Source organism: Lytechinus variegatus, chromosome 11 (assembly GCF_018143015.1).
Source record: "Lytechinus variegatus isolate NC3 chromosome 11, Lvar_3.0, whole genome shotgun sequence".
NCBI classification, from domain to species: Eukaryota; Metazoa; Echinodermata; class Echinoidea; order Temnopleuroida; family Toxopneustidae; genus Lytechinus; species Lytechinus variegatus.
Genome location: NC_054750.1, coordinates 15,656,315 through 15,673,313, shown reverse-complemented (window position 1 = coordinate 15,673,313; position 16,999 = coordinate 15,656,315). Strand labels below are relative to the sequence as shown.

General features: G+C 34.9%; 1 protein-coding gene across 1 annotated transcript in view; it reads right to left on the bottom strand.

The window, feature by feature from the left end:
- LOC121423623 (sia-alpha-2,3-Gal-beta-1,4-GlcNAc-R:alpha 2,8-sialyltransferase-like) overlaps positions 1-14,792 on the bottom strand; it is a 48,019-nt gene extending 33,227 nt beyond the window's left edge. The window contains exon 1 of the mRNA XM_041619013.1: positions 14,167-14,792. Within this exon, the coding sequence (XP_041474947.1) occupies positions 14,167-14,256 (90 nt within the window). The 5' untranslated portion in view covers positions 14,257-14,792. The remainder of the gene's footprint in view (positions 1-14,166) is intronic.
- Between the last annotated feature and the right edge of the window lie 2,207 nt (positions 14,793-16,999).

The window sequence follows — 16,999 nt, the reverse complement described above, 5'->3', positions numbered from 1 at the left end:
CACCAAGAAGGATGACATTGTTTGTAACTGTATACAATTTCTCGAGATTACTTTCAAGACTGTCAAAAAAATCTAAATGATTATCGGGTTTTCTACACTGTGAAAAAATTGGGCAATATTTTACCCAATATTTTGCCCAACGTTGGGCCGATAGTCAACCCTACCAACTACTGGGCAATATTTTACCCAACGTTGTTGGGGCATTAATGTGCCCAACTGTTGGGTAATATTTTGAACTACATTTTGGGGGACATTAATTTGCCCAACTTTTTAATAAAGTTATTAACCCAACATCTGGGCAAGGCCTACACTCACTTCGTGTACCTGGTCCGTGTCGATCCGGAGGCGCGTTTCCGTTTTACACCCTGGCGAAGGCATTTTCCGGAAAAGTAGCTAAAAAGCGACTAGTGAAGAGTCTACGTCTACGTTTGTTTACATTATCAGCTGGGCGCGCGATCCAAAGTCCGCACCGAAGTTATCCGCAGAACATACCGTACTGTCTTGCAAATGCAGCTGCATGAGCTTATACTTTCCAGGTTTGATCATTTGCCTTGCCGACTTGCTGATGTCTGTCTTTCTCTCTATCTGTCTATATATCTATCTCTATCTATCTATGTAACTGCAGTATCTATCTATCTAATAATCTTCTCTGTCTCTCTCATTCTTTATCTAACATTTATCTATCCATCCATCTGTCTGTCTTTCTCTATTTCTCTCTCTCTCTACCTACCTATGTAACTACAGTATCTATCTGTTAATTTGTCGCTCTTCTCTCTCATTCTTGATCTATCTGACATCTATCTATCTCTCAAATTCTCTATCTATCTCTCTATCCATCTGTCTGTCTTTCTCTATTTCTCTCTATTTATCTATTTTTTAACTAGAGTATCTATCTATCTGTTAATTTGTTAATAATCTTCTCTGTCTCTCTCATTCTTTAATTATCTATTTAATATCTCTATCTATCCATCTGTCTGTCTTTCTCTTATTCTCTCTATCTATTTATCTATCTATTTTTTTAACTTATCTATCTGTTAATTTGTTAATATTATTTGTCTCTCTCCCTCTTTATCTATCTAACATCTATCTATCTCTATCTATCCATCTGTCTGTCTTTCTCTACATCTCTCTATCTATATATCTATTATCTGTTAATTTGTCTATCTTCTCTTTCTCTCTCATTCTTTATCTTTCTATCTATCTAACATCTATCTATCTGTCTCTCAAATTCTCTCCCTCTCTCCCTCTCTAGCATTTTCTCTCTCTCTCTTTGTCCGTCCATATTTCTATCTACGACATCTCTCTCTCTCTCTTTCTATCTATCTATCTATCCACCTCTCTCTCTCTTAGCGAACAGCTGTCTACATGTGTCGATTGGATGACTGATAATAGATTATCGTTACACTTAGGCAAAACCGAAAGCATTCTGTTTTGTTCTAAAAGTAATCATAAAACTTCATTTGAATTTGAAGTATCATACAATAATAAGATAATTCAGAGGAAAGAATCTGTAAAGTATTTAGGCATTGAGTTGACTAGCTCCCTTTCATTTTCATCTTTAGTAGAATCAATCGTAAAAAAGGCGAATGCCCGTTTGAAATTTTTGTACAGGTATCAAAGTTGTATGGATCAAAAAGCAAAGCGTATTCTCTGTTTTGCACTTATTCAGAGTTTATTTGACTATGCTAACCCTGCTTGGTATAGTGGCATAAGCGAACTCGATAAAAAGAAGTTGAAAATTATACAGAATAAAATTGTTAGATTCATTAACTGTTCTGGTCCCAGAACCCATGTTGGCTATACCGAACTCACTGGAGCAGGTTTTCTTGAAGTCAACAAAAGATCAAAGCAGCTTATTTTGCACCACGTGCATAAAATCTATCACAATAGATCGAACCATTACATTGGATCAAACTTTAATCTCGTTACCGAAATACATAACTATAATACAAGAAACAGCCATTTCAACTTTTGCTTACCAGAAAGGATAGGGAGTATTGGTAACTCCTTTTATTACAATGCTATAAAACATTGGAATTCCCTTCCCAATTATATAAAGGAAATAGGAAACTTTTTGCATTTTAAGAGGAAATTGAAAGAATATCTTTCACTTGAGAGTCAAAAAGAAGATGCAAATGATATGTTATACGGTTGATTAAGCCTGAATACTGACCTAGGTCTTTTCTCTTCTCTACCAGGTATTATTATGTATTTTACATAGTGTGATTGAAGCTTCGATATGTTCTTTCTTCTATTTCTATTTCTTTTATCTCTTCCTATTCTCCTCTTCGTGTTGTTATTGTCGTCACCGTTTTTGCTGTTGTTCTTCTTATTTATTTTCCTTCGTTATCAGTTTCTTCCGTCTCCTTCTACTCCTCGTCCCCATTATTCTTCTGTTGCTCCTCTTCCTTCTCCTTCTCCTTCTTTTCTTCTTCTTCTTCGTTATATTCTTGTATATATCTAATTTATTGTCTATATATATTATTTATTGGTAATACTAAATTCTGATTTTTTTTCCTTCATTTTTAATATGTAAATAGTATAATTGAACCATTTTATTATCTTAATTCAGGACCCCACTGGAAATAAGCTTTCGAGCTTTCGTGGGTCATCCTGTGCAAGCCTGTTGTTTTAATGCTACTGTATATATGTTATGGTGACTTGCCAAATAAAATCAATCAATCAATCTCTCTTTCTATCTATCTATCTATCCACCTCTCTCTCTCTATTTCTATCTATCTATCTGTCTATCTTGTCTCTATTTATTTATCAGTCTTCTATCTATCTTTCGGCAGCTTCTAAGTGTATCAATCCATCAAACTTCAATTTGTCTTTCCATAATATAAGTATCTGTTTATTTTGATTTTGTCTGTCATTCTATTCATTTAGTTAATAATTTATTTTTATAAAAAAAACTATCATAAACAACGAGACTGCAAAAGCATGTTCGGATTTCACTCCTGACTGCCGCTTTCTCTGTACATGAAGTGCCGAGATCAGTAACTGTGCAAATTGCATGCGGTGGTGGACTCGCCTGTGTCGCACGCTGCATGCAACCAGCGACGTGTGTAGACTCTTCACTAGTCGCTTTTTGGCTACTTTTCCGGAAAATGCCTTCGCCAGGGTGTAAAACGGAAACGCGCGATCCGGAGACCTTATCCGAAAGTGCTTTGCATGCACAATAACGCTGCATACAAGTGCAAGTGCATATCTCAAGTGAGTGAAGCAAAAACAAAACAGCGTCAGATATATGTCATGTATGTAGGCCTATTCTGACAAATTCCTTACAAATTATGCTTAACGTAAAGTCCAAAATAAAAAAATTAAAAAAACGTTTAAGCAACTCATCTATGAAAGATTCAGCGAGGCTCCCCAGCCCCAGTCATCTAGAAGCTCCTCCATATCTTATCGACCGTGTGTAGCATGCTGCAAGCGCAACTCGTGATCGTAAAGTTTCGCAACATTTACCACTCAGCAGGGCAATTACTAGCCCAACAATTGGACATCTGTATTTTGGCAGCGGCAGAGTAAAAATTTGCCTAAGTATTGGGCACATAATGCCCAACAAAACAATAACCAACGTATATATTACCCAACAAAAAAATGACCAACGTAAATTTACTCTTTTTTTTCACAGTGTATACAATATACCAATAAATAATGAGCTACTATTTCTACGTTGCAACTCCAACCAAATTATTTCTAAGGCAACAGATTCAAGATCCAATCTTCTTATATATGATAAATTTTCTGATATAAAACATCCCACTCCACCTCCATGAGTACATCTATCCCTCCTCTCAAACTTATAACCTTTAACAGAAATCAAGCTATCAGAATGTTCTTTTGTTAACCATGTTTCTGACACTCCTAGTAGATCATAAGGGTTATTATTCAGCAAACACTGTAAATCAGCAACTTTATTAACAATGCTTCTGACATTAAGATGAGCTAATTTAATACCTTTAATACCTTTTAGAGCAAAATCATTAGTTTCGGTTGACATATCATCATTTGCGTCGACAGAAATATTATTACAGTTATACATGACTTCAGTAGATACATCAGGATCATTCCAAAAAGGTAATACACTTTGCAGAATGCATTTCGGGCACTGCCAATTTTCAAACAGTTCGTCTGAATCATAGGTCTCTCTTGAGACCCCGCCACAAACTATATGCACCCACTGTGAACATACAGTGCATAACAAAGCCTTTTGATTTATTTTTACAGATTTATTACAAATTAAACATGGGTATTTAATCATTAAAACTTATGTTGAAATTAGGTTCATATTTTACTTCCACCACTCTAAGCAATTTATATACATTTAACATTTTAATAATCAAATATATAGCAAAACGAATATGTGCAAAATAGCAACAGCAACAATAACAATAAAATGTAAATTGACACATTTCAAAACAAGTGAAAAGTATTACGCGTAAGTTATGAATGTAATTTTATACAAATATACAATAGAATAATAACCAGGTACTAGTAAATAATCTTATTAAAAACAAATCGTACATTTAATAGTGCAATTTAAAAGCAAATGGTAAACAGGAACGCCTGTGTGCTCAAGCAGACCAAGTTTTACAGTTAAGTGAATTTGATTGAGATTGTTGTCTCATTCTTTCAATTGATCAAGTTTTCCGAGGTCCTTTACACTTGAAAGATCAACTCTTTTCCCACTCTTATTTATCGCTGTTATCCTTCCGTCTTGAGTCCAGACTTTGTGGACTTGCGGGAGGTTTCCCTTCTTCACTTGCCAGAACAGCTGAGATCGCTTTCGTGTTAGATTTTCATTGATGTAAATTGAAAGGCCTTTCAGCTTAGCCCTAGATGCATATACAGCCTCTCTTGCCCTGTAGTTGGAAAATTTGATGATGATATTCCGGGGCTTACGTGGCTCCTTCTGCTTGTTCTCAAGCGCAGCATGGCTGGAAAGGCGGTGAGAACGATCGATGTCCTCTTGTTTCACTGTAACACCCAGATTCCTCTGGCACACCTCGCTCCATGATCTTGGCATCAGTATCTTCGTTTGCAGATTCAGCAATACCACTGAAAATCAGGCAATTGCGGCGTGAATACTGCTCCGCCTCATCAGCTGCAGCTTCTAGCGACTCGACTCTGTTTTTTAGACGACCAACTTCCTCCTGAAGATTTGCATTCTCGAATAAGATGGACTCAACATGATCAGAAACTGCTGATTCAATTTCCTTCACAAGAACAGATTTTATGGAGCTGACTAGGTTCTTTACGAACGATTCTTCTAGAAGAATAACTTGCAGAGCTTTTTTGATAGCCACCTCCAACCCTTCTTCTACGCCTGGTACCTCATACGCAGCAGACCCTTCTTCGCCTCCGTCATCACTGAATCGAGAGTTTGTTGACCTCGTCGGGGATCGGGAACGCGCACTAGATCTTTGCTCATGATGCTTGCGCGTTGGCGAGGCTTGCATAGCTCCGGCAGCTCAGGCGTGGCGTCATGGTTTCGCCCCGGGCCGCTCGGGCCTTTTGTAGGTAGCAGCAACCTCGTTGTATCCCTTCGCAGCTGATTTGCTTTTCATTGTGAGTTTCTCGATCAGAAGACGTTAATTTGAAACAATAAAATCAGTATAATGAGATAGTCATACCTTGCTCCAAAGGGTCCAGCGTAGTCAGCAGTATTGGTAGACTGATGTGGATTATTCCATATAGTATGGTCCAAAGTGCAAAAGGTTACATTTTTCCAAAATATTGAGCACAACAGTCTAAATTCCTGGAGGAGCTACAAAGCGCGTCCTTTCGCGCCCGCGTCCATAATGTCATATCTATATGTGTTTGAACTTTTTCGAATAAGGGTGTGCCAACTAGTTTATTATTTTGTTGAATCAAAGAAAAAGCAACATTAAATAGTCATTCGGCAGAAAATTTCAGATTTCTTTTTAGGTTTTCGAAAAATGATTATATTGTTCTCACTATTTTATTTGTACGAATGAAACGATCGCGTATAAATATTAGTGCAAGTACCTATATGTGTAACAGGTAAGTGAAAATGCACAAGGTTGGACAAAAGAGGTCTATATGACAGAAAAAGTGGGACGATGGGGGAGCGGACTTTCGAATAACGAAAGTCCACTCCCCTTTGAGTTTTTCAAACATTTTAGTGATTGTTTAACTAAATTGAATTAAGTTATTGTAACTTAATTTTCTTGAGTGAAATGGATACAAAGAAAATAAGTAAAGTTTACTTAAAACTGCCAAAGACATAAATACTTCAAGAAATTAAGGCAATCTGTTGAAACAATTTTATTGAGTAATTTCAACTATTTTTTTTTACAGTGTACTATAAAATAATTATTCACAAAACACCCCCTAACCATGGCTAAAGTTCATTGACCTTTGACCTTGGTCAAGTACTTGATTGCTCTTATATCCAAGTTTTATTAATTAGACTAATAAAATATCAAAGTTATGATGATAATTCAACAGATACCCCCTCACCATGGTCAAAGTTCATTGACCTTTGGCCTTGGTCATGTAACCTGAAACTCGCACAGGATCTTCAGTGATACTTGATCACTCTTATGTCCAAGTTTCATGAATCAGATCCATAAACTTTCAAAGTTATGATGCTAATTCAACAGATACCCCAAACTTGGCCAAAGTTCATTGACCCTAAATGACCTTTGACCTCAATCATGTGACTTGAAATTCACGCAGAATGTTAAGTAATACTTGATTAACCTAATGTCCAAGTTTCATGAACTAGGTCCATATATTTCTTAAAGTTATGATGACATTTCAAAGACCTAACCTTAGGCTAAGATTTTGATGTTGATTGCCCCAACATGGTCTAAGTTCATTGACCCTAAATGACCTTTGACCTTGGTCATGTGACAAGTCAGAAAGGATGTTCAATAATACTTGATTAACCTTATGGCCAGGTTTCATGAACTAGGTCCATATACTTTCTAAATTATGCTGTCATTTCAAGAACTTAACCTTCGGTTAAGATTTGAAAGAAATGAAAACTTTGGAATAGTTAATTTCTTCAATGATTCTCAGTTGTCTTACACACCTTCTTGCCTTACGCAAGTCTAGTCATTTATGAATTTGATTCCCTTTAAGAAGTAGACACATACTAAACTTCGATAGTAAAATCCAAAGTCCAATAGAGTTTGAAATCATAATTTATTATATCACGTCATGATTGCATTATGACCAGCTATGTGCCATGAGTATGAAAATTATTTACAATGCCTTAATAAGAAAGACGCTATTACACTTCTACAATTAGTAAATTCAGATCACATGCACTACCTGTTACCAAGAAGGCCGAAGGCCCTCATTCTAAAATGTAGTGTTCACTTAGCTCACCTCAATCATGTCAATAAGCTGGAATTTCGTCACATACCAAATATATGAAGAATGTATTCTTAATCTTAATTTAGTACTTCTACTTATAGTTCTAGTTCAGTTCGTACTCTAAGAGGTAGTTTTTCTTGTGTAGTGGTAGTTCGTTTTCTTTTGTAAATAAATTGTATGTTATCTGAATCTGATTGCATGCAATGTACGCATATATCTGTATATTCATAATTTATGTAGTATTCTCATACCCCGAAAGTGGGTCGATAGAGTGAATTAATTCTTATCTTATCTATATCATGTATATTGCACAGTTTACGTATTATAGGCGGACAGGCTTGGTATTTATCACCTAATCAACACTTTTCACATCAATTTCAAGATTTTTGTATCTATTTTTTTTGTTTCATGAAATTACAATTCTTGAAAGTAAATTCAGATCAACATAATGATGAAGCGATTTTGCTTTTCATTCACTTTGACGTTCGTAACCATGGAAACACGTCTAATGGTCCCATATAATATCTTGTCAATCAAGAGGTTGCATCTACATGTATAAACCTCTATGTAGATCTGAATATGAGTATAAAGAGTTTCTATATACAATGAAGTAAATAGGCCTATATATTCATTATTTGAATTAATTTATTTAGTACAATATTTTGTTGGTGGGTTGGTTATTTTCATAATTTGCTTTCTTGGTCGTTTTCGTCATTTTTCATAGCTAGAGATACAAATGATTATAAATTATGACAAATATTTACAAAACAAATCCTTGATTGACAACTCTGTCCATACATCTCTTGACTTACTATGCGATCAATAAATCTCTTGGGGAAATTTACTGCTAAATTATCCCTAGGAATATGATAACGTTGGGTATAACACCCTTCTTGGTTAATCAATAAAGAAACATGCTCTATAGTTTCTTGATAAGATTATTTAGATTATGTAAATATGATCAATGACGTCATCAAATCGGAATTTCGTAAGGATCTCTTCATTCCCCTTTATTTTTTAGAGTGTAAATACTATCAAGATTGTCTCTTCTGAATTAATTTATTTGAAAACGAAACAAGTGTTTCTGCAAGTACATGCATGCGAAAAGAGGAATGCGCTCAATTTTCATAAAGTGCGTATCGTGAAAATCTTTTAAAAATTGAAAATTAAACGCGGTGTTTTTTTCTTAAACATTAAAATAATAATGAATGAAAAAGGCGTGGCAGGAGAAACTTAATTTGAAATAACTTACTTAAAGTTTATGCTACTCGTAATTAGATATAATGATCTTCTCCTGGGGATATCAAATTAGTCGATTCCTATGAAATGTCAAATTATTAAGATGAATTCGCTTTCTAAACCCTAAGGTAGATTTTTTTGTTCAGCCAGTATGGCCAGAATGAGCTTACATCATTTATGTTATAGGACTATATACTGATATACCGTCACACAAGCAAGCCAGGGCCCTGGAAACGATTTATTTTTACCGGGGGTGCTGATTTAGATTAATATGAAAAGCAAAAAAAATGATAAAAAAGAGGTTTTGACTACAAAATCGAGGTCATATTTGGTCCAAAGAAATTTTAAAAGCAAAAAGAAAAAAAAAAAAAACGCGGTTCCACTACAAAATGAAGGTCATTTCGGTTACAATATTAATTTTTCCTACACACCCTCCAGAATATCCAGGGTCAGTTTCATATAACTTGTTATAAAAACAAATTTGCACACTGTAAAAACTGTGGTGTTAAAACTGACACCAATTGGTGTTAATAGAGGAACACATCCTGAGGTATTAAAATTACACCCTAAAGATTGAACATAACACCAAAGAGTGTAAATGTAACAACCAAAGGTGTTGTAATAACACCTATAGGTGTAAAACTAACACCAACAATTTAACACCGGTGTAAAATAACTGGTGTGGTCCTCTATGTACACCGGTTAACACCACAGTTTTTGCTGTGCAATATCAGGTTAAAAGCTACTAATATCCTTCCATCTGATTGGCTAATGGTAAATTTGTTAAAGAAACGATTGACATGTTATCATGACAAGTCTTTATGAAATGGGACGCAAGAGGTGCTGCCTATATGAAGAATGATACACGCAGCACCCCCATGAAAATATTGGGGGTGATTCAGTGCTACCCCCCAGCACCCCCGCCACCCAGTGCCATGAGCGACATTGACCCTAAACCGATATATATTGACAAACCATCGATCGAATTCTAGTCGGTTTCGTTGGTGTGACCTAATCAACATTTTTGCACGTCATTTCCAAGATTTTTTTAGCAAACTATGTCGGGGGTTATTTGATTTGATTAGATTTATTTATTTCCACATTCCAATAAAATCATATACAAGTGAAATCATTTTTTCTTAGCATAACATAATAAGTAAATGATAAAATTAATAACATATACATATAAACAATCTAATAATCTAATATTAAAACATATTTATACCTGATAAATTTCCTTTTTTTAATTGTTACAAAAATTAGCAGAAAAAAATCATATATATATATCAACATAGTACATTTTGAAATGTTGGAGACCTTCATCTTAAGCTTAGAGCTTGAAATTGATGAAGGCCTCAAAAGGAAAGAGGAAGAAAAATCAGACAAACAGTGCAATATTTCTCTTTGTAATAACCAAAACTCATTTAAAAAACATTTGAAAACGTTCTTTTTATCAAAATACTGACATGTACATGCACCCAAAGTAGTGCATGTATTGCCATATGCTTTTTGTCGATGTTCCTCTGACACATTTCATTTTTTGTGTAAACATGTCTTTCATTAACACATAATATATTTTATTGTATTAGATATAGATATAAGGGAACTTATTTTACAGGGCCATATGGCCTTATTTTAGTTTCCATTTTTTCATTTTCAAATAATTTAGCATGTTCTTGTTTTCATTGCAAGGCATTCTGTAAACTATTTATATGTATTTTACTTTTATGAATGTATATTATTGCATGTATTTAATTTTTGTTGTAATGAACTGTTTTTATATGATTATGGAAGATAAATGATTAAACAAAAACAAAGTAGCAACAGTAATTTTAGACTCCATTTTTGGAAGCCATCTTGGATTTCTTTTTAACATACTGGACCACTGACTGTCCTTGTTGTCCCAACGTATTTTTACTGTCGAAACCTTGGTGTAGACACCAAAAATCATACCTCCCATGAAATGATCGAGCTATGTCCATTTTAAGTATCAACAGCCATTTTAAACTCCACTTTTGGAAGCCATCTTTGATTTTTTGTCCCACGATACCACTGACTGTCCTTATAACTTGTTCTAAGGAACTAATTCACCCTTAAAACCAATGAATAGAAACCAAATCAAAGTCACTTTAATAATAGATGAATATATATCTTCTATAGAAGACTTTATTGCCTACGGCAGCCATTTTGGGCACCATCTTGGATGTTCAGGTATCCTGAAGTGATTCAATCTAACTTGTATCAACAAATTACTCCCTGAACCACTGAATATGAACCAAAATAGGATTCTAGGGTGGATAATTAATTTTTGAGTTGTATCCATGTTCAGTGAATGGCGACCATCTTGGACGCCATTTCCCGGATGCGGAGTTGGGTATATAGATTTTTAGTATGTCCTTCCTGAGGTCAATTAGTAGCAAAAAAAAAAAAACGTTGAAAAACCATCTGTTGCAATTTGTTCCGGGTAAGGCTATTTGGTCGTAAATTGACCCGTCTATTAATTCTTGACATTTCATGTGATTGAGGTATGAAATTAAAGAACATATATTGAACTTCTCAGGCATGTGATTTTATTTTTTAAAATTCAGATACACCCTTCCAAATGATTTTTTGTATCCTTTCTTCGAATTGTTTTTACACACTCATGCCGTGGATGGGACATAGCACCAGCATAAAACGGAGACTGTATATACGCTTTGCAATGACTTATTTGTGATGAAGTGCTGATAAATCATCGCTAAATATCGGTTTCGTTTTTTGTGGGACGCATTTATAAGAGTTGATTTTATTTGTTAAAACTCTTCTCATTCATATGTCTTAACATGAGGGATCGGTGGGGCACATAATCCTGTATGACTTTGTTTCTGGTAATGCAGTTTGCTTAATTAGCCTTTTTGTAGTTTCATTCTGCGCACGATCAGAAGGTCAATGCACTGTGGATATATCGTATGAAACACGTATGCAACGAGTACACAACAGATAGTATGCATAACGTTTTCCAACGGATGGCATTCTTTTTCCCTTATACATCATCTCTGCATCCGTAAGTTCACTGGGACCATGGAGATAATATTTAATGAGATAAGCACCATCTTTGATGTCTTGTTTATTCATATATTCTTTTGCATTGTGTTATTCATTAGATCCACACACACTTTTTTAAAACATATTTTTATTAAAGGGATGGTCCGGGCTGAAAATATTTATATCTAAATAAATAGACTAAAATTCACAGAGCAAAATGCTGAAAATTTCATCAAAATCGGATGACAAATAATGAAGTTATTGAATTTTAAGGTTTATCAATATTTTGTGAAAACAGTTATATGCATATCGTCATGAAAATTCCTTAGGTGGGCTGATGACGTCACATCCCCACTTTCTTTTTTTCTTATGTTATTACATGAAATCATATATGTTTCATTTCTTCATACATGTGTAAATGATGTGTCTCCACTATGATGAAATAAGTTAATTGCGGCAATAAATAAGTAATGACTTAATCAGTTGTCAATCCAATAGTTATAGTTCTTGGTAGAACATTTTTAATAAATCTAATTCCATATGATAAAAAACAAAAGAACAACTGGAGATTATGACATCATCAGCTTACCTAATGAATATCCATAAAGACATGCCAAGAACTGTTTCATCGGAATAAGGCAAATGATTAAAATTCAATAACTTCGTTATTTGTTATCCAATTTTGATCAAATTTTAAGCATTTTGCTTTGTAAATTTTCCTATATTCATTGAGATATAAGTATCTCTAGCCTAGATCATCCCTTAAAGGTTTTCATTCAAATAAACTAAAGGTAAAAATAAGCAACACACACCCTCACACACACACACAAAAAAAAATGCTTCTACCAGCGACTGCATGGTACTCACAGTTGGCCAAGTACATTGTTATCAGAACATGGAGCTGCTAATACATTCAAAGTAGAAATGAAACAAATCCTTCATAGAGTGTCCATAGTTATGCTAATCTAGTCACCATGTAATTAAAGGGGAATGAAACCTTTCGAACAAGTAGGCTTGTGTCGAAACAGAAAAATCAATGAATAAGAACAAAGAAAGTTTGAAAAAATCGGACAAATAATGTTATGAGCATTTGAATATTGCAATCCCTAATGCTATGGAGATCCTCATATTGACAATGCGACAAGGATGTGTGGTGTCACATGTGAACAACTTTCCCTTTCATGGACTATAAAATACCCCCAAATGTCTCTTTCTGCTTTTTCTTATAGTGATACAAACTCATTTTCTACGACGTATTCTTTGAAAATCTGTATTACACGCCCTCCAAAGAACTCATGATCAAATGATAGATAAGAGGCAGTTTAAGTGAAATATATGTTTATATAATGGGGTGAGTTGTTCACAAGTGACATCACACATCTTTGTCGCATTGCCAATGTGAGGATCTCCATGGCATTGGTGATTGCAATATTCAAATGCTCATTACTTTCTTATCATTTGTCAAATTTTTCTCAAACTTTTGTTGATGTTTCTTTGATTTTTCTGTTTTCACACAAGCTTTCTTGTTCCAAAGGTTTCATTCTCTTTTAAGGCATGCTTAAAGGGCCCCGGGGTGAAACCTTTCAAACAAAAGGGCTGGTTTGCATGGAATAAGAAAAATCAAAGAAACAAATCAACGAAAGTTTTAGAAAAAAATGAATAAAATAATAAGAAAGTTATGAGTATTGGAAGTTTAGATGTAAACTTCAAATACTTTTTCATCATTTATTCAATTTTCTCAAACCTTCGTTGATCTGTTTCTTTGATTTTTCTGTTTTCACACAAGCTTTCTTGTTTTTATAAGGTTTCATTTTCCTTTAAATACTTGCTTTGAAATCTGCCTATCATAATGAATGAAATGAAAGGATATTTGACCAAAATTGAACATGAAGTAAGTTCAAGTAACTACGAACTGGTATATATACCCACGAAAGGATATCGAGGTTATTTTCCGTGCATAAAATCACAAGCATATAGTCCATGTCATATAGCCATCTATCTATTCCGTAATATGCGACGTAAATAACCATGCAATACTGTACACTATATGATGACATTGTTTTACTTGAGGCAAGCTAAAATTGAAACACCATTTTCTACAGTTAAGATGATGCTAATATGGCGCCTGAGAAAACGACATCATTATGAATAATGAAGCAGTACAAGCAGACCCGAGCATGACCAAAATGGCGTTGCATAATCATGGTTTCTAGCGATGTGAGTCGCCGGCTGGTATAATATTCTTTTGTTTGCACTCAGATACGAGATTATACAAACATGGTGCTATGAGCAAAAAAAATATATATATGATAAAGGTGTAAACGCTAAAGTGTCTCCATTTTGCCTACATTCTATACCAATGTAGATATATAGTGTTGGTTGTAGACCCGCTTCGTTGCAATTGCTTCTATGTGTTATAGTAATACTACATATCGATTTAAAAGTGTAGTCACAGGTGAAAAGGTCGACTCGCAGTTCAAATAATCTCTTTTTCCTTTATGATAAGTAATAAAAAATGGAGGAATACAAATAAGTGAAATAGGGACTTACCAAGCAATCTACATCGTAATGATAATCATGAAACTCCAAGGAAGTGCCCCTTCTAGAGCTGTGCGACTGGTGGTATTGATATCTGTGCATTGCTCCTGGGTTGATCTATCCTGGGTATGAATCCACATTTAGCGTTCCGCCAAAAATTCGTCACCAACAAAAGAAAGATAGAGGGGGAGAGTGGGTTTAGTGAGGTCACGGAAGGGTGGTCAATAAGAATCAATAAATGCTGAAAATGGGCCTTGAAAGTGTATCGGCTATACAATGATGTTATAGAATATACCGCTTTCTCTTGCTGATTCTGTCGAGTTGGAAACGTGAGGACATCTTCTCGCTAGTTTGTTATAGTAGGATATCTCTCAAGCTTTACACCTATACCTCTCACGCGGGCGCGTTGGCCGAATGACATGGCGAGTAATATGGAAATGAGTGACCTATATCATTCTTCCAAGACAAACAAGATTCCCGTTATTTCTGCGATTTGTTCCTGACAAATATGATCCGAGTATGTACATCCTCTATAATGAACGACGCAATTCTATTTACTGCGATACCAAAATGCGATAAGATCCGGAGATGAGATTGGTAGACCTGTTTGTGTGATTGACACAGATTAATTCCGTGTAGCTTGAAGTATGATGTAATATAGATCAGGTATATACCGTCAACTTTATGGCAATTGTAAGCGTGGCTGTATACCGCTAAGAACTTAAAATTAATCTTTAAAAAATGTTTGTATCAATTTATGAATCAGGGGCGGGAATATATAGGCCTAGTATATGGCGACATGCAGGGAGTGGGGGGGGGGGGGGTGGGCCTACAGTAAAGCAGTATACTTTTCCATTTAAGTCCCTATGGATATAGTATATAGCTGTGTGCAAAGACGAAAAAAAATTCTGGATACCGTAGACAACTAAATAATTGAGGAAATAAAGCTAGAACAGAGAACTCTTGCTAACGCGGCCTCTTTCCTGTTTTTCGTTATTATTTCATTTTTTCAACAGGTTACTTTAGAAACGGATTTCGTTTTTCATTTGATTCGTCGATTTGACAGTTATATGATGACCATCACGGGCAAATCGAAAGGGGGGGGGGCACAACCAGACCGTGCTCCCTCCCTTTTGAGAGGCACAATTAAAATTTGTATTGTGAAAGTGCCGTTAGAATAGAAGTGTGCCAGCGTTTTGAAAGTGAACACCTTTTTTTCCCCTTTTTTTTTGCTTGTCAAATTATTTCGTGGACGAAATATCCAATTTCTTTTTTTAAAACCCTCCTTTTTTTTGCTTGTCAATTTTTTTCGTAGACGAAATACCCATAATTTTCGGTTAAAACCCCTTTTTCTTGCTTGTCAACATTTTCCGAGGGAAAATGCCCCCCCCCTGCACTACTTTCGAAAAATCCTGGATCCGCCTCTGGTGACCATCTTACTTTTTTTTAAATAGGACCTCATCCACAAGTGTGAGTTGCATGTTTAGAAGGCTTAACGCGTTATTCTATCTTTGTGATATTGAATGACTTTGATGTTGATTTTAAATGTTGCAAAATAATTTTATTTCAATTGTAATTCAATTTAAAGCAGTACCCTCTATCAAAATAACCTTTATCTGTTTGCATCTCTTCCACATGGTTTTGTATCCGGATTCCGTAAATGAAACGCCATTATTTTTCTCAAAACACAATTGCAACTCGATACACATAGCGGTATATCGATGGACAACTCTGACATCTATTTCCAATATTTTTCCCCTCTTACACCTCCTTTTCTATCTTTACTTAAAATCATTTGCAAAATGGGCGGTCACACCTGCCTCCTTCCTATACTCTGGCATCGTCCCTAACTCGACACAATGCCAATTTTTTCCTGTGACCCGGATCGATAAAAAGAATTGTGATCAAACTCTAGTCCCAGTATCAATCAAGTCGCGATTTTAAAGGGGAATCCAGCCATGGCCATAACATGTTGTGTTGGCCAGGAGAAAAATAGATTAAACAGAATGGTGAAAGTTTGAATGAAATCGAACAAGCAATAAGAAAGTTATAGCTGCTTTAAAATCGAGATCACTAATACTACATAGATTTCAAATTGGCAACTGAGTAAGTAAATTATGACAAGGGGCAAGGACAACTTTCTCATAGGCCATGTACTTTATTATCAGGGATTTGTGGTTTTCTCCTAAATACCCACTCCCTTGGGACAGTGATCTAAATATAACACAGGTAGTATATTGTTTTATGTCCTCATGAAAGAAAAATATAATTTGAAATAAAACTTTGGGGAAAAATGACATTTTAGCCATAATATGTATTAGAGTACATGGAAGAGTAGTCCTTGCCTTACATCACTATGACATCCTATATGCGGCCAATTTGAAGTCTTCATGGGTATAGTGATTACCAATATTTACAACTTTTAAAAATTCATAACTTTCTTGTTGTTTGTCCAATATTGTTCAAACTTTCACCTATCAAATTGTCTGATTTTTCTTTTCCTCATAAAAACAAGTTTTTATTTGGGTTGGATTCCCCTTTAAGCAATCAAAGGCGACTGCATCATAGTTGCAATCAATCGTACATTATAAATTCCAAGGATTTGAAATAAATCCAGATCGGCTATGAATAGTGGCCAGAAGAATTTAATTCTAAAGCTAAAAGATTTGAATTTAAATCATTTGAGAATTAGATGTTAATCTTAAAGTTTAGAAATAAATCAAAATTTTGGCTGGCAACCATTCACAGCCGATCTGGATTTATTTTAAATCATTGGAATCTACAGTGCGTATCAAAAAAGTTTACACTTTGAAAAGCCCTGGGAATTTAAAAATATACAACATGT